General features: G+C 43.5%; 1 protein-coding gene across 1 annotated transcript in view; it reads left to right on the top strand.

Annotated features, from left to right (window-relative positions):
- The window catches only part of LOC126412206 (uncharacterized), a 58,448-nt gene extending 55,875 nt beyond the window's left edge, over positions 1-2,573 (top strand). Inside the window, exon 2 of the mRNA XM_050081688.1 lies at positions 658-2,573. Within this exon, the coding sequence (XP_049937645.1) occupies positions 658-755 (98 nt within the window). The 3' untranslated portion in view covers positions 756-2,573. The remainder of the gene's footprint in view (positions 1-657) is intronic.
- Positions 2,574-24,153: the final 21,580 nt, after the last annotated feature.

Genomic DNA, 24,153 nt, shown 5'->3' with positions numbered 1-24,153 from the left:
GCCAAAAGCTTTCTCTAAGTCTACAAATGCTAGAAACGTAGGTTTGCCTTTTCTTAATCTAGCTTCTAAGATAAGCCGTAGGGTCAGTATTGCCTCACTTGTTCCAATATTTCTACGGAATCCAAACTGATCTTCCCCGAGGTCGGCTTCTACCAGTTTTTCCATTCGTCTGTAAAGAATTCCCGTTAGTATTTTGCAGCTGTGACTCATTAAACTGATAGTTCGGTAATTTTCGCACCTGTCAACACCTGGTTTCTTTGGGATTGGAATTATTATATTCTTCTTGAAGTCTGAGGGTATTTCGCCTGTCTCATACATTTTGCTCACCAGATGGTAGAGTTTTGTCAGGACTGGCTCTCTCATCCCCTCGCAAATATGAAAAAAAAAGAGTTTGCAGTAGAAGAGATGTGTTTCATAGTCTCTAAGATGAACAAGTGCTCATTGCTCATATCTCTCAGAATATGCGCTTTAGAGCCATTGTTTACTTGACTTTTTTTTTGTTTGGTGTAAGGAACGTGTCACTAAAGCATCTCGGTGTTTTTTTTGGGACACCCTGTATGCTATGTAGCACTGCAGACTTTATAATGTATGTTGAAAAAATAGACCGATTGCAGAGTGATGGTAGTAAACAAAATAGGCCTTTTCCTTTCGTTTCAGATTTCTACAGGGTGCAAAAGGCACCTGCCGACAAGAAGCTGGAAGCGGTATCCAGCAGACCGACAGAAGGCGTGTGCGCCGATGCCGATGCCGACTGAGCTAGCGCGGCCTCACTCTCGGCTTGAGCGCTGGGAAGTCTTCCAGAAGACTGCCGTTTGAAGAGGCTCGTCCCGGTACACGCCATCTGCGACAAGCAGGACGGATGGAGAACCTGCATCCGAACGTCACTCCATCGACCATGTAGCGTGGCCGGTCCTCGGGAATCAGCGGATCTCGTAAATCTGTAGATCCGACCACTGACTGTGAGGTTACGCACGCTTGCGCAGTGGACTCTGGTGTGGTGCGAAGAGCATATGCTTCTGATTTCCTGTATTTCTGTGCTGCTATCGGTGCTTCTACCGTATAGCACTCGCCAGTGACTCTACATTAACACAGTTTGATGTAATACAGTCTTGGTCATACTCTCTCCTGTAATATTTACTTCATTCTTGCACACTGTTGTTAACATTTTAATTCTTGAGGATATGTGTGATGTGCAATGTTGTAAATAGCCTGCAAAAGAAAACTCCCTCTGATAGAACACAGGATTGTCTGACATTATCACTACTGATAATAGTGTTTAGTACTTAGGGTGTCCAAGAGGTCTTAAACATTATTTATTGTATTATAAAAATGTAAATAGTCAAAGTAAAAATTATTTAAATGTAGTAAGCTAACATACCAAAGCCGGAGGACAGAAGGTGTGATAATATTGTTTTAAAAGGTTTAGTTTCTCTTTCTCATTCCGTTAGAAACGTATTATTCCTTTTGTCACTTGTGTTAAGTTGAAATAATTGGTACAGTGTACTGATGACGTGAGCATCCCAGATAAATATTTGGGGAGAAATTTTGCATCTTTTACGATAGTCTTCTTGTTATTGTTGACTGAAATGTGGAAATTAAGAGAAGACTGGTTTTGAATCTCAAATTGCAACTACTTAGTTGTATTAATTCTCGTGAAACGTCATTATGTTTAAACGTGAGGTTAATTTATTTCACTGTTTTGTTGTAAAAGTAATTTTTATCCTAACGTTGCATCAACTATTGGCTGCAAATGTCTTAGACATAACTTACACGCACTCTACTTTTCTAAATAGTATCTGCACCGCGTGATTTAGTGTTTCCCTCGCACTCCAAGCACTGTCCATGCTTCGCAAAATATCGTGCCTTACGTGTTTGTCGATCCTATTCTAAATGTCATGTGTAGATGTGTCTTGTTGTGGAGTTCCTAGCTAGGCACAGATTTCGCCAGCAAATCCCTAGTTTGTCGCCTCTTCTTGTCTGGCTAGCTTTTCTGAGAGCTGCCAGCCTACAGCGGATAGGCCAAAGAAAGTGCGTAACACACACGTTGCATCCTTAGCAGTGTAGTGTAAGTGTTCCATCCATTGGCGATTTCGTCTTCTCTTGACTAACCACTCTAGTCACCCCTAAATAATCTTAGTATTTGACATCTGAAATTACCTTTAAGGGGAAAATATGTAAATTTTGTGAAAGAGATTGACAAAGTCAAAATATTTAATGTATAAATGTAAGTATTTAACTTTGTGTAAGTGCGCTGTAATACTGAAATATTGAGGGTCTTCGTAGCATTGTGTCTTACTTCAGGCATAAGTACATCTAAAACAAAGGGAATTATCTTTGTGGTATCGTTGTATATTACTGGATGTTGATTCTATGATGAATGTACAGTTTAATTTAATCTGTCCATTAATTATTACGTAATGATTGAAATGCTGTCGTTCAGATTATTAAATAAACATTGTATATTCCGTTCAGTAATGTCTAGTCTGAATGATACCAGATCTCATTATGCTATAACATTTGTTATTTTCTGCGTAAGATACAGTAAATGTCAGTCATCTGAATAAACTCTTAACTGTGACTAAAAAAACTGTATTTAATATCTGCTGCTGCATTTGTCTTGGAATACCCCTGAATCTTGTTTTACTGACAGATGAAGCACATCGTAACTACAGCAAGATCTCGCATTGACATTTAAGAGACAGTGTTGCAATATTTCCAAAAACAATACTGTAACACTTAAGATGGAGAAATATACCAAATGGGTACAACTGTAACAGTATCTATATCTACCCAACTTCGTCACTTGTTTATCCCACATTGAGAAACTAGTTTACAGAGGAGGCTATTTTATTAGAAACACTAACAGCACTAATCGAACAAGAAACTGCACGAAATCCTGAAAAAGGAGAATGGAAAATTACCTATACAAAAACAAAAGGAACAAACATTGCGATACATAGAAGTAATCAATAACGGAAAGACAGAATACACAAAGCGACTAGAACTAAGTCACATACCTGACGCCACACAAACTAGCATTTTGACAGGGATAACAGACAACTGGAGGAACACAAAATAAATCTCAGTATCTGCTTTCGGTAGAATATCAAATGATTCTGCAAAAGAACATGAAGCAGAAAAATTTTAACGTCTAATAAATACATTTTTCACAGCTCCAGTGTCCACGAACGGAAATGTAATGAATATGATCTCACACACACAAAATGTATTTCAGAATAAGCGAAGCATGACAGTAACTGTTACAACAAAACATGAAAACCGAAGCAACACTATGTATTAGGGTTTATAAAATTCTTCCAGCATCAGTTCAAGTGGCCGTTGTGAAGGAAGAACATTACTATATCTTTTTCAGTTTCGCGACAAGGTGATATCAATTTGCAGTTCTTCGATACACGTCAAATTAATCCAAGAGGTAAGTAGTTAATAGCAATAACTAGTGAAATATATATTATAGCAACCTGTATTGTAAGCTTAGAATCTGCAGCTTCACACGTCTCAAACAAATTGGTGTAATTAATGTAGCATTGAGACTTATTAGATGCTTTACATGGTATAATCCTTTCCATGCACTGCAATCGCTTTCCATGTCCACATTAAAGGAGCAGTGCATACAGTAATGAACAATGCAATGAAACTCAGAACACGATGGTTCTGCTATGGAAAGCCAGCCGACAGAAAAAACTTACAAGACTAAGAGAGTATGTAAAGGGAGAAGTCAGATTATGGAATATAGCATGAGAGGAAAAAAGATGGAAACTGACAGGAATCTATACATATTCTAAAAGTGGATGTAAGTGTGTGTGTATGTATGTTCCACATCTCCTCCTAACACACGGGACTAATGTTAACCAAACCTTATTACACATCCTTTATTGTAAATCAAAAATCGCTGTGGGGGGTAAGGACCATCTACCTATCCTAGTTCGGGAGATATGCCGTAATTAACACTGAGATGCATGAAAATCTGATGCATCATGATTGACGTATTGTTACTTTTCTGCTAATAACTCTATTAGACATCAATTTCGCAGACAGTATCCATATATTCCGCTAAATGCACAAATAGCTCAGGAGACTTGACGTCATAAAAGCAGCCGCATTGTGCATGACGTTTAAATATATTACTACTCACTCGATTCGCAACACATTTTGCAGCCAGTATGCACATATGCATGAAAAGAGGATATAAGATAAACATCAACAAAAGCGAAACGAGGATAATGGAACGTAGTGGAATTAAATCAGGTGATGCTGAGGGAATTAGATTAGGAAACGAGACTCTTAAATTAGTAAATGAGTTTTGCCATTTGGGAAGCAAAATAACTGATTATGGTCGAAGTAAGGGAAGATATAAAAGGTATACTGGGAATGGCAAGAAAAGCGTTTCTGAAGAAGAGAAATTTGTTAACATCGAGTATATCTTTAAGTGTCAGTAAGTTCTTTCTGAAAGTGTTTTTATCGAGTGTAGCCATGTATGGAAGTGAAACGTGGACGATAAACAGTTTAGACAACAAGAGAATAGAAGTTTGGTTCAAATGTCTCTGAGCACTATAGGACTTAACATCGGAGGTCATCAGTCCCCTAGAACTTAGAACTACTTAAACCTAACTAACCTAAGGACATCACACACATCCATGCCCGAGGCGGGATTCGAATCTGCGACCGTAACTGTCGCACGGTTCCAGACAGAAGCGCCTAGAACCGCTCGGCCACTCTGGCCGGCAGAATAGAAGTTTCTGAAATGTGGTGCTACAGAAGAATGCTGAAGATTAGGTAGGTAGATCACCTAACTAATGAGGAGATACTGAATAGAATAGGAGAGAGAACAAATTTGTGGCACAACCTGACTAGACGAACGGATCGGTTGATAGGACACGTTCTGAGGCATCAAGGAATCACCAATATAGAATTGGTGGGAAGCGTGGGAGGTATAAACTGCAGAGGATGACCAAGAGATGGATACAGTAAGAAGTTTCAGAAAGATGTAGTTTGCAGTAGTTACTCGGAGATGAAGTGGCTTTCACAGGATAGAGTAGCATGGAGAGTGGCATCAAACCATCTTTGGACTGAAGACCACAACAAAAACATTCACATATGCCACCTACAAAAATGTATCATTGTATGAAACAGACTAGTAGATATGACGCCATAAACACTGCGGTACGTGAAAAAATGCCGCAACATACATGAAGTTTTAATACATTTATTCTCTACAGTTAAGTCACTCCTACATTCGAAACGACGTAAGGGAATCCATGCTATATAGCAGCGCTTGTGGCAGCTTTCAACTGCGAAGAGCAAATGGCCGTAAGCGAAAACAATAGCCGTCTGTAGAGCTGTGAAGAGGTGTTGCCATAGAGGCGTTTATAAAATCGTATTGTAGACACGTGAAGCAGCTGCGTCCAGCGTACAGAAATTGTCCGGGATCAACTCACACCGAGTCTATTGCAAATGTGTAGGTAAGGCTTCGTTTCTAAAGGAAAACTGGCAAAATGAATACCCGGGCAATGCCGTGTTTGTCACTTAGTACAAAATTGAATTCGAACTACCCTTTTTTGGATGCTGTGCATAAAGCTGAAATATTCTGAGTGAACTGCGAAAACGAAAATACAGTATACTTATTTATTTGTTGCTGTTACACGAAGTTCTGGCCGCTGAAGTTCCTAAGAAAGAACTTATGGCTTTATACAACTTGAAGCTTTAATGTAAAACAGGAAACACTTTTTAATGCACTGCAGAACAATGGGAAGTGTTTCCTATTCATTATTGTGATCATGCTCTACCAGGTATCTACGGGAAATTAAGTTAAATTTACTTAAAGCTTTATTTATTCTTAGTAAGAGAGAACTATGTAACACTACATAGTTGTGTGTGAAATAAAATGAAATAAAACCGTTTACGATGGCCAGAAATAAAGAACATATAAGCACATACTCGTACTACATAGTAGTTACTGTTCTAGACTCGTTAAGGGCATTGAATTAATGGTCAGAAATGAATACTTATTTTTGAACATAAACGAATTACACCTTAAGCTCATAGCAGCTGTTCTAACGGATGCCAGCCAGAATAAATGCATGTATTATGAAGCGCATGAAAAACATTACACCAACCTCTGATGAGCCAAAACATTGGGACCACCAACTAAATAGCGTGTTGCTCCACCTTTGGAACACAATACAGCAGCTATTGTCGGCAAAGATCCTTTGTGGGACTGTATAGGTATGTTGCACCATATGTCTTCGCACAGTTCACGCAATTCGGTGGATTGCAGTTGCCGATCCGATGACCAATAGCTTCCGAGATGTGCCCCATTGGTTCAGATGGGTCAAATTTGGAGACGAAGACAGCAACGTGAGTTCATTATCATGCTTCTCAAAGCGCTGTAGCACTATTCTGGCCTTGTGACACGGCCAATTATCCTGCTGGAAGATGTCACTGTATTCTGGTCTAAATGGATGGACATTCACACTCACTGTATTCTGGAAGAAATCAAGAATCAAGGTAGTCCCCAACAACGTTTGTATAGTTCACAGCTGCCATGGTGCGTACGATTACTACCACATGTACCTCTAATACCCAGATGAATGTTCTCTGCAGCACAATACTGCCATCATAGTCATCCGTCCGTGGCGTAAATTACGTTTCGAACAGTCGTTCGTCTGGATGACAGCATATTGTCCTGGTGCAACAATGATTGTGATTCATCCGACCAGGCAACATGTTTCCATTGATTGACAGCCTAGTCTCAATGCTCCCGTGAACTGACAATGTTGGTGAGTCAACAAGCAAACATACAAGGGATATCTGCCGCGGAGCTCCATCATCAACAACGTGCACTGAACGATGGAGTTTGAAACACTTGTGCCTAAATCAGCATTATATTCTCTGACATCAGATTTTCCACTGATCGTTTCTTACCGTCCTTTACAGAGAGAGGAAGCCTGCGACGTTGACGCTCCGTGATGTGAGGCGTGGACGTGCATCACGTTGTCGCGCACTAGTGGTTTCACCGTGAAAGATGCCTACCGTTGTCTCTTACAGCTATCCACCATCTATTTTATCTTTTTCAAGTTATATAATATTTGTTTTACAACTGTCTTTGAGATACCAAGTCAGTCAGCTTAATTACCCACCAGTTCTTCGTAAACGGTTTGCATGGCCTCTGCATCAGAAACTTTGTCTTTGGTGTCTTGTTGGGTCTCAATCAATCACAGGGCTTCGCAGTCGTGTATGCCATGTGTTTGTGGTTCGAAAGGAGTTCAGAGTAGATGGGCTAAGAGAGTTCTGATGGAGAGTAGATCACCTATGACATCATCGATGAGTATTCGGACTTCCCCACCCCTCCCCCAATCCGCACATCTAACAGAGGGCTATTGCCCTGTATATAAAATGGTGGGAAATTCCAAAACTCGCGAGAAATTAAAAAACAGCCAGTGGTTTCCTTTACTTCTATGACGTCACTGTGGAAGTAGGACTTCTGTCCTAAATATAAAATCGCGGGAAATTCAAAAATCCAAAATGGTGCTTTGTCTTGGTGGTGGAAGTAGACCACTTGTGCTAAATACAGAATCCAAGATGGCAGATCTAGAATACTGATGCAGCCCTACTCTCACATCCGAGTCCAGGATGGTGATCCAATGGGGCAACCACAGTATATTGGTGCAGCTCTACGATGTCAGAATATGAGATGAAATTCATGAAATACTGGTGGAGCCTTACCATGGTGTCAAAATCCAAGATGGCTGGCCAGGAATACTGTTGCAGTTCTATGACATCAGAAACCATGATCTAGGAGAGAGGGAAGTAATTTGCGTGCTAGAAAGTGCAAAGTCCTGTAGAGACCTGTAGGGCTACTTATAGCGGCACGGCCACTTGTTCTATACGTGGAATTCCATCCTGCCACTCGTAAGTTAAGCAATTCCCCCTGATCTTCGTTTAAACAACTGTCGCTATAAGTTCAAGTTGGTCAACACATGTATCACACAGTGTCAGGTTATTTCAGTTCAATAACCAGGATCCCACATCTTCCCCAGGGCCATTTGCGCTACGCTTATACAATCTCTGTCCCCCCCCCCCCCCCTCCTTTTGCTCTAACATTGCGGTTTAAACAGTTCCCTCTCTACGACAGTTACCATAAGTTCAAAATGGTGAGAGAATCGTCTTATCCCCAGTTTCAAAAGATGGGAAGTTTGCTATTTGTCAAAACTAAGGAGCAATTGTTAGAATTTTAAAACCGAATGGCCCACTGGTGCAGCCTGTATAGTTGTCACTATCATATTTAGTAGGAATAATATAAGGACAATTGCTTCTTTATTTAAACAAACGCAGGGAGGGCCTCGATTACTGTGCGCCACGATCCAAAAACACTTGCCGGGCCGTACGCCACCGTCGGCTGCGCTCACTGCTGCCCACTTTCAAAAGACTACACGATTTTACACTTAAACATACCCTAATTTAGAACAGGACTGCGTCCTGTTGCGGTAGAGGAAGGTAATCTAACAGTTGCGACATTCCATAGCTGGAGCAGTCTACTTGGTTCTCTGCAGACTGATATGCAGTTTCAACCAATACATATTTGGTACAAAACTGAACAAGGTTACTTAATGGTTTCAGCACCCCCTTACTGTGTGATATACTCCACCGCAATTTCCGACCTTTATTGTAGTCCAGTTAAAAACTTTTTTACAGATAAAACCTGAATACGATTCCATGAAAGTTATATACCACCTACGATAGATGTCTGTATCATTCATTAACTACCGTCAATTTTTAATGTATGTGTACAGAATGGACAGCACATGTGAAAATCTAATAGTATACTATGTCATTTCACGAGAAAAACTCGATTAAATATAAGTCTTCCACACACTTGTCCCATACTTCATGAAATCAACATACAATTCAAGTTAACCACTATACAGCAATCAAATTGTAGATAAATTTAGGCATTACATCAATGATAAAACCAATTCAACGAAAGCGAACTCGACATAAATAGAAGTGTGCAGGACAGTAGCGTTTGATATCGAAACTTAGATAGTATGCTGCTCTATCGTCGGGGAGGAAAAAAAGAAAGAACTGGAACAGAACACTAGCAGAGTTCGATCTCTCTTCTCTCTTTCTCTCTCTTCTCTCTCTCTCTCTCTCTCTCTCTCTCTCCTTTATCTCTCCCTCTTTCAAGCGCGCTCGCACACAAAAACACACATACACACACACACACACACACACACACACACACACACACACACACACACACACACACGCAGACACACACACACACACACACACACACACACACACACACACACACAGTCAATCAAGCAAATGTTTCGAGAAATGTATTTGGACTGTGTATGTACTGCATCTCGATATACACATACGACTGACATATACATTAAATGCTTCCAAGGGATTTCTAAATCACGTGTGGGTCGCTGTAGCTCAGTTGTCAGTTTACTAGGGATTCTCTTCGTAGCAGTAGATTCAATAGATTCGGACAGTAGGTCCCATGAAGAATTCAGTAAGGTGGTAACAGCAGGTTTATGCTATAGACTGTAATAGACTCCCAGCTAGCTGTAATGATAGAGTCATAATGATGGATGCCACCAGCTGTATTACAGCGCCCACAAACACATCTAATGGGCCTCTGTATTACTTTTCAACTAACACTGATTTTCGCTGTACGTACACCTTAGTGTGATGGAAATTTGATATTGAAGTAGACGAAATGCTTGATTCCAACCACCCTTCCTGCAAACAGAATGTGATCTAATGTCTGGACTAGCACTGCATTTTAAATGATTCCTCAAGAAAATTGTAAGTGTTTTACATTGGACATATAACATTTCCAGATTTCTGTCCACTACTCAACCCTAGCATCCAGATGTACCAACCATCAAGAATATGCTGGAGCTGCACACACAGCTGTTTGGAGACAAGCTCAGTGGAGCACACTGTGTGCAGCACGTCAGAGCACAGTGTCTTTTTTGTGATTCTAACGAGCATCTAATAACTATAAGTGACTCGTATTTTTACTTACTGCGTGCATTTTAGTACAAATTTGTAAATTTATTGCATATTTGTGTATGTAGTAGCCACAGTTCGGTGTTTCAGTTACTGTCTAGTCTACAGTTTAGTCGTCTTTGGTATGGATAGGGACTGTGATAGCTGCTTTCAGATCCGAGATGAGTTTGTGACCCTTCGCTGGCTTTGGTCACGCAGTTTGATGCTGTTGCCAATGGGCATCGCTGTCGGTGGACTGAACATGGGGATACAGCGTACGTCCACCACATCCCTCATGTCCCCCATCGGCCCACTACAGCGACCGCCCTGTTTACTGACCACATTCGGGGTGACGCCTCACTCATTTCGAGTGGGAGGTTGTTTCTAGTTGTGGCAGACAGCAAAACAGCAAAAGATTTTCCAGGGGCCAATCGTAGGGTCTTCCCGGATCACCAGTCGGAGTGGCCGAGCGGTTCTAGGCGCTACAGTATGGAACCGTGCGACCGCTACGGTCGCAGGTTCGAATCCTGCCTCGGGCATGGATGTGTGTGATGTCCTTAGGTTAGTTAGGTTTAACTAGTTCTAAGTTCTAGGGGACTAATGACCTCAGAAGTTGAGTCCCATAGCGCTCAGAGCCATTCGAACCATTTGCAACGAGTGCTTCCGAAGCCAACAACATCACAGGGTGTAGCCAGCTGCAGATGAAGGCCCATAGCGGTACAAATGATGGGTACTGCTTAGGATCAGACGAGATTATCTCTGGTTTTGGGCAGACAGCAAAAGTGGTAAGGACGGGCACTGTTCAATATGCCCTAGACATGTATGTTCCGAGTAAGTTTTTAAGGGATGGGGAAGATTCACCATGGTTTAACAGCGGTGTTAGAAAAGTGCTATGGTCTGGAACCGCAAGACCGCGACGGTCGCAGGTTCGAATCCTGCCTCGGGCATGGATGTTTGTGATGTCCTTAGGTTAGTTAGGTTTAACTAGTTCTAAGTTCTAGGGGACTAATGACCTCAGAAGTTGAGTCCCATAGTGCTCAGAGCCATTTGAACCATTTGAAAAGTGCTATATAAACAAAGAGCACTTCATCTCAGATTCAAGGGATGTAAAAACCTAGCTGACAAACAAAAGCTCAACGAAGCGAAAATGATCGTAAGGAGAGCAATGAGAGAAGCGTTCAATGATTTTGAAAGTAAGACGTTGTCAACCGACCTGAGTAAAAAGCCTAAGAGATTTTGATCGTATGTAAAATCAGTAAGTGGGTCAAAATCATCTATTCATTCTCTCAGCGACCACACCGGCACCGAACCCAAGATAACAGAGAGAAGGCCGAAACACTGAATTCAGTCTTCCGAAGTTGTTTCACCGCGGAAAATCGTAACACTGTCCTTCATTTCAATCGTCGTGTGAACGTCGAAATGGCAGATATTGAGATAACCCATCGCGGAACTGAAAAGCAGCTACAATCGCTTAGTAGTGGAAAGGCTTCAGGACCAAATGAGATACCTATTAGATTCTATAGAGATTATGCGAAAGAACGTGCTCCCCTTCTAGCAGTAATGTATCGTAGATCGCTTGAGCAACGAAAGGTACCTAACGATTGGAAAAAAACGCAGGTCATTCCCATTTCTAAGAAAGGCCGTAAGAAAGATCCACACAGTTATAAACCTATATCGTTGACGTCAATCTGTTGCAGAATTACGGAACATGTTCTATGCTCAAGAATTATGACGTTCTTGAAAAATGAACAGCTCCTCTATAAAAATAAATATGGATTCCGTAAACAGAGATTCTGTGAAACTCAGCTCACTCTGTTCCTCCATGAGATCCACAGCGCAATGGACAACGGCCCTCAGGCGGATGTCGTTTTGCTTGATTTCAGTAAGGAATTCAAGACTTTCTTGCAGATAGAACTCAGCACGTCGCTCTTAACGGAACTAAATCGACAGATGTGAAGGTAATATCCGGAGTACCACAGGAAAGTGTGATAGGACCGTTGCTGTTCAAAATATATATAAATGACCCAGTAGAAAGCGTCGGATGCTTTTTAAGGCTATTTGCAGATGATGCAAAGTAGCAACGCCAGAAGACTGTAAGAATTTACAGAACTACCTGCAGAGAATACACTGGCAGTTGACCCTAAACGTAAATAAATGTAACATATTGCGCATACATAGGAAAAAAATCCACTACTGTACAGCTACACTATTGATGTCAAACAGCTGGGGACAGCGTCTGCCGTAAAATATCTAGGCATAACTATCCAGAGTGACCTTAAGTGGAATGAGCATGTAAAACAGACAGTGGGAAAAACAGACACAAGACTCAGATTCTTCGGGAGAATCTTAAGGAAATGTAGCTCACCCACGAAATAAGTGGCTTATAACGCGCTTGTTCGGCCGATTCTCGAGTATTGTTCATCTATCTGGGATCCCTATCAGGTAGGACTGATAGAGAAGATAGAGAAGATCCAACGAAGAGCGGCGCGTTTCGTCACGGGATCGTTTAGCTGGCGAGAGAGCATTACGGAGATGCTAAACAAACTTCACTGGCAGACGTTACAAGAGAGACTTGTGCATCACGAAGAGATTTACTATTGAAATTTCAGGGCAGCACTTTTCAGGAGGAGTCAGACAGCATATTACTTCCCCCTACATACGACGGGGGACCCTAAAGAAACCGAATTGTTGTCATAAAAAATTTATTGATGAACCTTTTTACAAAATTACTTCAGTCACCTTCAAAATACTCTCCATTACATGCGATGCACTTGTCAAGTCTCTTTTCCCACTGTTGGAAGCATGTTTGGAACTCTTCAAGTTTGATATTGTCCAGTGCCCTTTGCGAAGCTGTTTTTACCGCCTCCACATCGTCATAACGCTCCCCTTTTAGCGTTTTTTTCATTCGTGGAAATAGGAAAAAGTCGCATGGGGCTAGGTCCAGTGAATACGGAACTTGGGGAACGACAGACCACCTCTGAGATGCCAAATAGTGGGTCACTCGTAAGGCCGTGTGTGCTGGAGCGTTGTCGTGATGCAGAAACCAGTCACCTGATCGCCAAAGTTCCGGGCGTTTTCTCCTCACATCCTCTCGCAGACACCTTGAAACATCCAAGTAAAGTGCTGGTTAACAGTCTGACCAGGGGGTACGAATTCCCGCTGCACAATTCCACGAACATCAAAAAAGACGAAGATCATCGTCTTCACATTTGATCTCACTTGCCTTGCTTTTTTTGGTCTGGGAGAGTTGGGAGTCCTCCATTGGCCTGACGCTTGTTTGGTTTCTGGGTCATACCCGTAACACCAACTCTCATCCCCTGTAATGGCTTTGTTCAAGAAGTTTGGATCACGTGCAATCTCTGTTTTCAAGTCCTGACACACATTCATGCGGATGATTTTTTGCTCCTGTGTGAGGAGGCGCGGAACAAATTTAGCAGCATCACGTCACATGTGCAAATCAAAATCCGCTGGCACGAGCTCCAACTGATTCCTGTCTCTGCTGAAATTTGGTCGATCGTTTGGCGACAATCCTCGTTGATCTTTTGGCAGACCTTTTCAATGTTCTCATTACTTCGCGATGTTGAAGGGCGTCCAGAACGAGCTTGGTCTTCGACACACATCTCACCACGTTTAAAGCCCAAACCAGTCGAAAACCTGTGTGCGGCTCATAGCGTCCTCCAGGAAAGCTTCCTGAAGCATTTGGTGTGTCTCCGTTGCAGTTTTTTATGCAGGAAACAAAATTTCACACACACTCTTTGTTCTTTAAAGTTGCTATAAGGACTTCGCAGAGGTAACCCGCCAACAGACAGAGAAACACAATACCACACGTGCATGTTCAGCTCTACACTGGCGCCGTCTGCACAGCTGTTTCATGAAGGTCTATACTAACACCATCTAGCGTGAGAAGCCTGCACTACGTATACGAGTGGCAGCGCCCTCGGAGTCCGGTTTCTTTTGGGTTAACCCGCTACATCTCGCGTATTGACTACGAGGAAAAAATTCGAGAAATTAGTGCCATTACAGAGGCTTACCGACAATCGTTCTTCCCACTTACTATTCGCCAGTGGAACAGGGTTGGAGGGATCAGATAGTGGTACCGAAAGTATCCTCCGCCACACACCACTAGGTGGCTTGCGGAGTATGATATAGATGCAGATGTTCATGTAGATGTTTAGGCGGGGACAATAACCTCCACAGGGCACTTGGCGCCTACCGTGACGTCACGGCCTGCCCCTTCCGAGGCGCCCTTGTCGCTGTCGATTTTGATCGCACCTTTGATCGTACTGACGACGATTTCCTTCCCGCCATGCTTGAACACATGGGCGTTTCAGAGGCGTCGGCAATGGTGATCCTACGTCTAATCCATGGGGCGCTCACGGATTATGGTCAAGGGCCACCAGACCGAATACATCACTCTTGGGGTGTCCTTAAGCAGGTGTCATATTCGCGGCGGCCCTCGAACCCGCACTACACGGCCTTTACCAACGACTGGAAGGCACCTGCGTATCAGACGTGACCTTCCGACGTGATGCTTTCGCTGACGACATGGTTCTCTTGGCGCGATCGGGCGACGAAATCCAAACGACGCTTCAGTGATTGTGTCGCTACGGCGTGCCATCAGGTAGCGTCATCAACATACGGAAAACAACGTATATGGATGTCGGAAGAGGCCTTCTCCGCCCGACAGCGATCCCCTTTCAGAAGGTTCCCAGACTGACCTCACTGGGAGTGCAGCTCCCCAGTATAGTACGCCGAACTGCGACAGCCACATATCGCCGGCTACTACAATGGACATGTGCGCTGCTCCGTGACAGCAAATACCGCAACATGGATATGATTCTCCGGATGCGTTACAATAACACCGACGTAGTGTCCATACTTAATTATTTTCCACACATTCTTCCCCTGTCACTATGGCCCATAGTTTACAGGTGGCTTATGAACATTTTGTGAGTGCGGGTCACATATCCGAAGTCCGCTACACTACTTTAATGATATCTCCGCTGGCGGGAGGCCTGGGTTCACTCACGTCCACCAACGGACGACACGATTCGCGAAGACGCTGGCCGACACCAGACTGATAGGGACGCTGCTTCAGATCGTTGCGCTCTGAGATCTTCGACCACCGGTCGCCGTGGGACACATAGCTCCGTCACTCGCCCATATCCGAGATTTTCTGGCCGGACTGAGATGCATGATAGAGGATCTACTGGTGACGAGGGCGCCGAGTACAAGAAACTATTAACGTATCTATCAAGCACGACAACCCCTCAACAACGTCGAACAGCTCCACCAGACCATACGCCGGACCAGGGTGTAGCACGCTGTAGCATGGTGAACAGCAAATTAGCTACAAGTCAGCGCCTCCAATCCATCCATCTTACGGACGACTCTTTGTGCCCGCACTGCGCAGTCGTCGATTCATACACACACCACTTGACAAGTGCTGCGACAGGCAGCTGCTGAGATCTTATACAACCCATGCTGGCGCTCCTGTTGCGGCAACAGGCAGAGTATCACGCCGAACGAACTCCTACAACCAGATACTGTTTACTTTCCCATCGCCAGAACGAACGCCTTCAACTGGCTGAAGATCATGGTGCTGTACTACATTTTGCAAGCTGTGCCTGAAAGCGCTCTCGACTAGGGGTTCCACCTGATGACTAGTCACAAGGCGTTCTGCAGCCATGGATTGTATCGGACACGGCTATCGAATTATTTATGCGCATTATTCGAAGATCCTCCGATCCCCTGGGGCATTCCGAGTACTACAAGACACACTTGAAGACGATTCACGGAATATGAATAATCCTCAGAGGAAACGGTTAAGAGGGAGTCCCCTCTCCATCAATTTGCGAGAAGACGGCTCGGAAGCTTCTGGTGGCAATAGCAGGATCCAATTAAAACAAAATAACTAAATAAATTTGATCAAATAAAGCTCTCTTGATCTTGTAAGACCCCTTTCCTTCCTTTCCTTCCTTGGCACTGAGGGGGTGGGAATGGGGCATTGTGGTCAGTCCTCGGAATGTGACCCCTGCTCGCGTTGCCCCCGACCCTTCTCTCGGGCTTAAAAAAGAAAAGAAAAAAAGAGTAGCGTCTTTGATTAGTAATCAAAACGTCCTCGATCCAGCGTTCGAAACCCAACACCTCTTAAATTTTGATTAATAATCGGCACTGGCTGCCGAAGACTTCCGGCATAAGAAGTCACCCCTCATTCTGCGAACGGCCTTGTCAAAGAGGGTGGACAAGTGGACAGAGATTTAATGCGCTCTCTTTTCCTTGGGGCGGGAAACTGCTCCTAACGGCTGAAGGATCAAGAATGATCAACGGCATGAGGGTGCAGAAGGAAATGGAAACCACTGCATTAACGTGTATCCACAGCACATGTGTCCTGCAGTTGAAAAACTGTCATGATGATCTCCCCATTGACAAAAGATTTCGGAATAGTCCCCCATTCGGATCTCCAGGAGAGACTGCCAAGGGGAAGGAGACCATGAGAAAAATATTGAATAATGAACGAAAGGATAACGTTCTACTAGTCGGAGCGTTGAATGTAAGAAGCTTTAATGTGGTAGGGAAGCTATAAAGTCTGGAACAGGAAATGCAAAGACTCACTATGGATATAGAATGGGTCAGAGAAATGAAATGGAAGGCAGACACGGATTTCTGGTTCAAATGGCTCTGAGCACTAGGGTACTTAACATCTATGGTCATCAGTCCCCTAGAACTTAGAACTACTTAAACCTAACTAACCTAAGGACAGCACACAACACCCAGCCATCACGAGGCAGAGAAAATCCCTGACCCCGCCGGGAATCGAACCCGGGAACCCGGCGTGGGAAGCGAGAACGCTACCGCACGACCACGAGATGCGGGCACGGATTTCTGGTCAGATGAATATACCGTAATGTTAACAGCAGCAGAAAATGGTATAACGGGAGTAGGATTCGTTATGATTAGAAAGATAGACAAAGAGTGTGTTACTGTGAACAGTTCAGTGATAGGGTTGTCTTTGTCAGAACAGACAACAAATCAACACCGACCACGATAGTGCTGGTGCATACGCTGGCGACGCAAGCTGAAGGAGAAGAGATAGGGAAAGCATGTGAGGATGTTGAGAAGGTAATACGGTAAATGAAGGGAGATGAAAATCTAATAGTCACGGGGGATTGGAAAGCAGCTGTAGGGGAAGGAGTAGAAAAAAAGGTTGCAGGAGAATATGGGCTTGGGACAACGAATGAGAGTGGGGAAAAGTGACATTGAGTTTTGTAGTAAATTTCAGCTTGGAATAGCGAATACTCTGTTCAAAACGCACAAGAGAAGAGGTATACTTGGGTATTTGGTTTGTGGTACGCTCCACAGCGCGGTTATCAGCGGGTGTACTTGGAGAAAACCGGCTGATAAGGGAAGATTTCAGTTAGGCCAATCACAGAAATTGGAAAGAAAAACACAGGTTCTCTATTCGAATATTTACTTCGTGTTCTTTCGGAAGTCTGTGTTTAGTAACGCTGCTCAGCACTGTCATCGATTGCTGTCACCCACAGAAAGCATTTATTGCGTCTTCCCATTAGCACACTTTACAATAATATCTGAGACAGTTGAAAGATTTACACCAAATAAATTAATAAACGCAGGTACTGATCCCTCGTGGTACACAAAACAGATCAGAACACTGTTACAGAAGCAACGAAAAAAGCATGTCAGATTTAAAAGAATACAAAATCTCTAAGACTGTCTATGTTTTAAAGAAGCTCGAAACTTTGCTTGGACTTCTACTCGAGGTCCTGTTCCACAACGAAACTTTTCAACGCGAGGTGCTGTTCCACAACGAAACTCTTTCTCTGAGTCCGAGAGAAAATCCAGCGAGGTCCTGGCCGTATGTAAAATACACCAGCGTAAGTTACAATCAATGCCTTAACTTCGCGATAGTATGGTAATATTACCGATGACAACCCAAAATAGCGGAGTTGTTAACACAGTTTCCCAAGATACATTCACAAAAGAAGACGAAGTAAATATTGTAGGATTCGCGTCAAGAACAACTGCCAACAGGAGTAAATAAAAAGTAGATATCCTGGATGTAGTAAAGCAGCTTGAAGTACTTAAGTTAGGCAAGTGTTTAGACAACATACCAACTAGGTTCCTTTCAGAGTATGCTGACACAATAGCCCCATGCTTAGCAATCATATAAAACCTCTCTCCTGACGAAAGATCCGTACTGAAACTGGAATGTTCCATAGGTCACACCAATTCAAGAAAGGAAATAGCATAATGTCCTGAATTACAGTCTCTTATAACCGACGTCGATTCCAGGTAGGATTTTGGAACATACGCTGTCTTAGAACATCGTGAATTACCTTGAAGGTAAGTGTCTATTGCCACATAGTCAGCACGGATTCAGAAAACATCGTCCATTTAAAACACACCTAGCTTTTCTGTCCTGAGCGTCGTCCTTTTCGCTATCGCGCTTAACCCTGTAATGGCCTGTCTCCCGCTGGGTATCTCCGGCTCCCTTTTTGTTAACGAATTCGCCATCTATTGCAGTTCTCCACGAACCAGTCTGAGAGGCGTCTTCAGAGATATCTCCATCGTCTTTACTTGTGGAGCATCGACAATGGCTTTCATTTTTCAATTGAGAAAACTGTTTGTATGAATTTCTGGCGGTGCAGTTAATTTCTCCCACCATCTTTACACCTTGGGCCTGTTGCTCTTCCGTTTGTTGAAATTACGAAATTCCTGGGGCTGCTGCTCGATAGGAAACTCTCTTGGTCCTCCCACGTGTCTTATTTGTCAGCCGCTGTACGCGCTCCCTCAATGTCCTACGTGTCCTCAATGGTACAACATTACTGTGGGTGATTTGTTTATGCATCTGCACGTCCGTCCCTCTTACGCCGTCTCAATACTATCCACCATCGTGGCATCCGTTTGGCCACTGGGGCCTTTACACAAGCCCAGTTGAGAGTCTGTATGCAGAATCTGTCAAACTACCGCTGTCCTACCACCGTGACCTTCTCTTCAACAGGTACGCATGCCGTTTGTCTGCCATGCTTGGCCACCCATCCTGTGCCTCCTTCTTCGATGACTCCTTTGATCGCCGGTGTGGGGAACGTCCCTCTTCTCTGTTACCTCCTGGAGTTCGCTTTCGGCTCTTGCTCCAGCAGATTAACTTCAAGTTCCCTGCAACTTTTCCGGTGGGTGTGAACCCTTCACCATCTTGGCTTCGTGCGGCAACTCAACTCTTGTTCACCTTGGCCTTCATTCGCTTCGTAAGGACACTACTCCAGTCTCGCTCTATCGCGCTCAGTTTCACGAACTTCGCGTGGAATTTCACGCTAGTACCTTTGTGTACAATGATGGCTCTCGGACTGACCGTGGTGTCGGGTGTGTCTTCGTCATTGGCGCCGATGTTTTTCGGTTTCGGCTTCCGGCACACTGCTCAGTATTTACAGCAGAGCTCTTCGCCCCGTATCAGGCCGCGCAGTACATCCGGTGACACAGGCTTTTCAATTGTCTCATCTGCTCAGACTCTCTCAGCGCCCTTCAAAGCCTCTGTGCGCTGTGCATCGTCCTCTTTTTTACCACCATTTCTTGGATTCCTGCCAAAATGAATTGTAATACAATAATTAATAGAAAACAACACAGTGCAACGGGTCCAGGAAAGCTGTCACTTGCTCACTCTTGACTGATCCACTGTGATGTTTATGTGGGCTCCTGGTTACGTCGGTCTGACAGAAAACGAGGCTGCTGACGCTGCTGCCAAGGCTAAAGTCCTCGAATCTCAGCCCACTAGTTCTTACATGCCCTCCCATGATCTCTGTGCTGCCGCCTGCCACGAGGTGGTGTCACTTTGGCATCGCTGTCCGCCCTTCATGGGAAAAAGCTCCGAGTTAATAAGGATCTCCCGGCGGTTTGGACGACCTCCTCTCGTTCCTCCCGCCGTGAGAGGGTCATTTTAAAGACATTGCGTATTTGGCACTGCCATCGCCATTTGCTAAGTGGTACTCCCCCACCACTTTGTGCACGTTGCGCCCAACTTTTAACTACTCGCCTTTTCCTGACGGAATGTCCTTTTTTTAAGCGTTTACTTTCCCATTTGGATTTGCCGCCTGAGTTTTCGGCAGTTTAACGAACGACGCTCGGCCTGTCAACGGCGTTTTACTTTTTACCCGTGTTGGCAATATGTCGAAGGCCATTTAACTTTTGGTTCTGGACCAGCGTTTCTCTGTGGCGTGTTTTAGAGGCCTTTCTCCACGTCCTTGTTTTTATAGTCCATAGATTGGGATTGACGTGCGATAATAGTTTTTAACTCCTCTCTTTGTCTTAGTGTTTCACAGTTTTGGCACGGGCGCGAATGACTCTAGTTGGTTTTGCGCCCTGAAATAAAACAAACAGACAATAATACACCTAGCCCTTTATTCGCACAAAATAACAAAATAATGAGCTGCGTCGACATAGGATGTCAAATTGAGTCTACATTTATAGGCTTCCAGAAGGGTTTTGACACCGTTCCTCACAAGAAACTTCTAGTCAAATTGCGTGCCTACAGAGTATCGCTTCAGTTGTGCCACTGGATTCGTGATTTCCTGCCAGTCAGGTCACAATACGTAGTTATCGATGGAAAATCATCGAGTAAAACAGAAGTAATATCTGGCGTGCCCCAATGAAGTGTTACAGGCGCTCTGCTATTCCCAGCCTATATAAACGATCTAGGAGACAATCTGAGGAGCCCCCTTAGACTATTTGGAAACGATTCTGTCATTTACTGTCTAGTAAAGTCATCAGGAGATCAAGATCAATTGAAAAATGGCTTAGACACGATGTTCCTGAGGTGCGAAAAGCTGCAGTTGTATCCGAATAAGGGAAAGTGTAAGGTCATCCGTGTGAGTAGGAAAAGAAAGCCGTTAAATTTCGGTTGCACGAGTAATCACATAAATTGAAAGGCTGGCAATTCAACTAAATGCCTATGAATTACAATTATGAACAACTTAAATTGGAACGATGACACAGTGGAAGATAAATCAAAGACTGCGTTTTATCGGCTGAAAACTTTGACGACGCAACAGGTATACTAAAGGGACTGCCTAAACAACGCTTGTTCGTTCTCTGCTAGAGCATTGCTGTGCGATATGTGATACGTATCGGATAGAATTGACACAGTACATCGAAAACGTCCAAAGAAGCGTAGCTTGTTTTGTATTATCACAAAGTTGGAGAGATAGTGTCACGAATATGAAAAGCGAGTTGGGGTGGCAGCCATTAGAACAAAAGCACTTTTTCATTGCGGCGAGACCTTTTCATGAAATTTCAGTCACCAGCTTTCTCGTCTGTATGTGAGAATATTTTACTGTTGCTAACCTACATAGATAGGAATGATCATTTTGATAAAATAAGAGAAATCAGAGGTCGTACAGAAAGATTTAAGTGTTCACTTTTCCCACTGGCTGTTAGAGAGTTGAATGAAAGACAAATAGTCTGAAGGAAGTTCTAAGAACCCTCTGCCGGGCACTTACATGTAAATTACGGAGTAATTATGTAGATGTACATGCACTGAAGATTTATCAAAAACTTCTCGTTCTCGGTACTATTTGTTGCAATTAAACGTCAGTTGATGACGTATTATCAGTTAAGACCTTCAAAAGGCCGTAACGTAAAAGAATTGATTGTAAGTTACACATTTCCTTAGTAATTTAATATAAGTTTGTTCTGTAATATTCAGTGCCATGTGCATGTAAGCGAGCTCGCTCCCACGAGTAAATTTGACTTTGTGAACATGTCACGGAATATGAACCAGCCAATTGCAAGATTGATTTCTACTTGGCTGTCTGACATGATCGTAGATCAATATTTGATTATTCATCGAAAGAGGCTTTACAGTTTCTGGGATACATAATTCCTTTGTAAATATTGTGCATGACTGTGTTCACAAATATTCGTGCACGTGCATGAGTGTACGTGTACACACACACACACACACACACACACACAAATATTACAAGAAGTGCAAAAAATTTAACAATAATATTGTACTAAATAAATTAGTTTTTGCATTATCTACAAGAGAGCTTGCACTACTTACAGTGGGATATTTGGCATTTGTTGTTTAAAGTCTTGTATTTGAAATATTCTGATAATTTCGCTAGTAAATAGAAGCAACAGCATTAGGGTTTTATTAGAACGTGAGAGTGATGAATATTTGTATCGTGCCAGTTGTAGTGGAAGGTTTAAAGCCTGCTTCCTGTCTGCATATGGAAATTTCTTTTTTTGCCTTTACTTATGTTCATGAATAGGAAGTTTTGTGTTTATCTAGCTGAGTGCCTGGCATTACTCAGCTACGTCATTATTCCAATGTTCTTAATCCATCTCATCCTTCCCCTTATATCTGTGGACCTCCTCCATTATTCTCTCCCTCGGTCTCCTCCTCCCCATTCTGTCAGTTCATCTCCACTGACACCCACTCTGTGACTTGTTCCTGCCCCTGTTCATCTGTTCCTTCTCCTTCTGTCGATGTCCTCCTATTCCCTTTGCCTCCTACTCACCCCTACCTCCTGTTCTCTGTCTCTCTGTCCACCTCCTCCTCCACCTCTGTCTTGTCCCTTCCCTCTTTGTCCATCTCCTCTTCTCCTCTCTATCCTCCTCCTCCCTCTACTCATCCTCCCCCTCTCCCTGTCCTTCTTCTCCTCTTCCTCCTCTCTGTTTATTTTCCCCTTCTCCTCTCTCTCTCCAGCTCCTACTCCCTCATACCTATAGTATCCTCTTTCCCTTTTACTGTTTGTCCATCCCTTCAGCGCCCCTTTCTATCTCCGGTTTATCACCCACATCTGGAAAGAAGGGTGCCGGTTCTTATCACCACAAAATTTGTTGAATGGAAAGTCGGAATTAATTATACACACATCAAAAAAAGTTTTGCATCACACACGTTCCCAAACTCCTGAAGATAGACATTGACTGTGTTTCTTGTATCACAGACACAGTCCCTCTGACTGTTCAGAGATGTCACTAAACCAGCCTATAGATGTAAACAACCATGCACGAGCAGCGCTTATTAGACGGAAGGGGGCAGACAGCCGATCAGTTCCAGTCATTCCTCCAGGAAGGAGGTACACGGCTAGTGTTGTCTGTAGTTCAACCATGCCTAGACGGTCAATAGCGCGGTTCGATCGCGTCCGCGTTGTTACTTTGTGCCAGGGAGAGCTCTCAACAATGGAAATGTCCTGGCGTCTCGGGGTGAACCAAAGCGATGTTGTTCGGACATGGAGGAGATACAGAGAGACAGGAACTGTCGACATGCCTCGCTCAGGCAGTCCAAGGGCTACTACTGCAGTGGACGACCGCTACCTACGGATTATGGATCGGAAGAACCCTGACAGCAGCGCCACCATGCTGAATAAATGAACTATTTTTACACACAATACCACACGCGCACAATACTAATGCATGGTTTCCTGTCAAAAAATATTTCCTAAAAGTTCTTACGAAATAATCAGGGTTCATACATTAGCAGAGAACAATTTCACCACGTAAGATGGTGTTTGCACCTTATTTACAGATTATCCATAATCTAAGTCGAATTTATGATTTCTGAGTGGGTTCTGGGCCACCAATACACAATTATTATCGCGAAAATTGACCACCAAGATTTTTGTGTCCTTAGTGATTTGATTTTAAACTGCCACTGCAATATTTCACTAAGATGTCGGCTAACGTAAGACAATCCCTTATCGAATCTGGTTCAGGCGTTGTTTTACTCTCAACAAATAATATATATTAATTCTTTCCTGTACCTTAACTTTATGCATTGTCTGGCCCCAGTAGCTGAGTGGTGCCGGCACGGTAGCTCAGCGTGTTCGGTCAGAAGGTTAGCTGCCCTCTGTAATAAAAAACTGAGTCAACGGTTCAACACTGAACTTGAACGGGTATCCTAGGACATCCGCACCGAACAAATGCAACGAAAAAAAAAAAATGTGGTCAGCGTGACCGAATGTCAATCTTAAGGGCCCGGGTTCGATTCCCGGCTGGGTTGGAGATTTTAGTCCGCTCAGGGACTGGGTGTTGCGTTGTCCTAATCAGCATTATTTCATCCCCATCGACGCGCAAGTCGCCGAAGTGGTGTCAAACCGAAAGACTTGC

Source organism: Schistocerca serialis, chromosome 7, assembly GCF_023864345.2.
Source record: "Schistocerca serialis cubense isolate TAMUIC-IGC-003099 chromosome 7, iqSchSeri2.2, whole genome shotgun sequence".
Classification (NCBI taxonomy): Eukaryota; Metazoa; Arthropoda; class Insecta; order Orthoptera; family Acrididae; genus Schistocerca; species Schistocerca serialis.
This window is presented reverse-complemented; position numbering and strand designations above follow the sequence as displayed.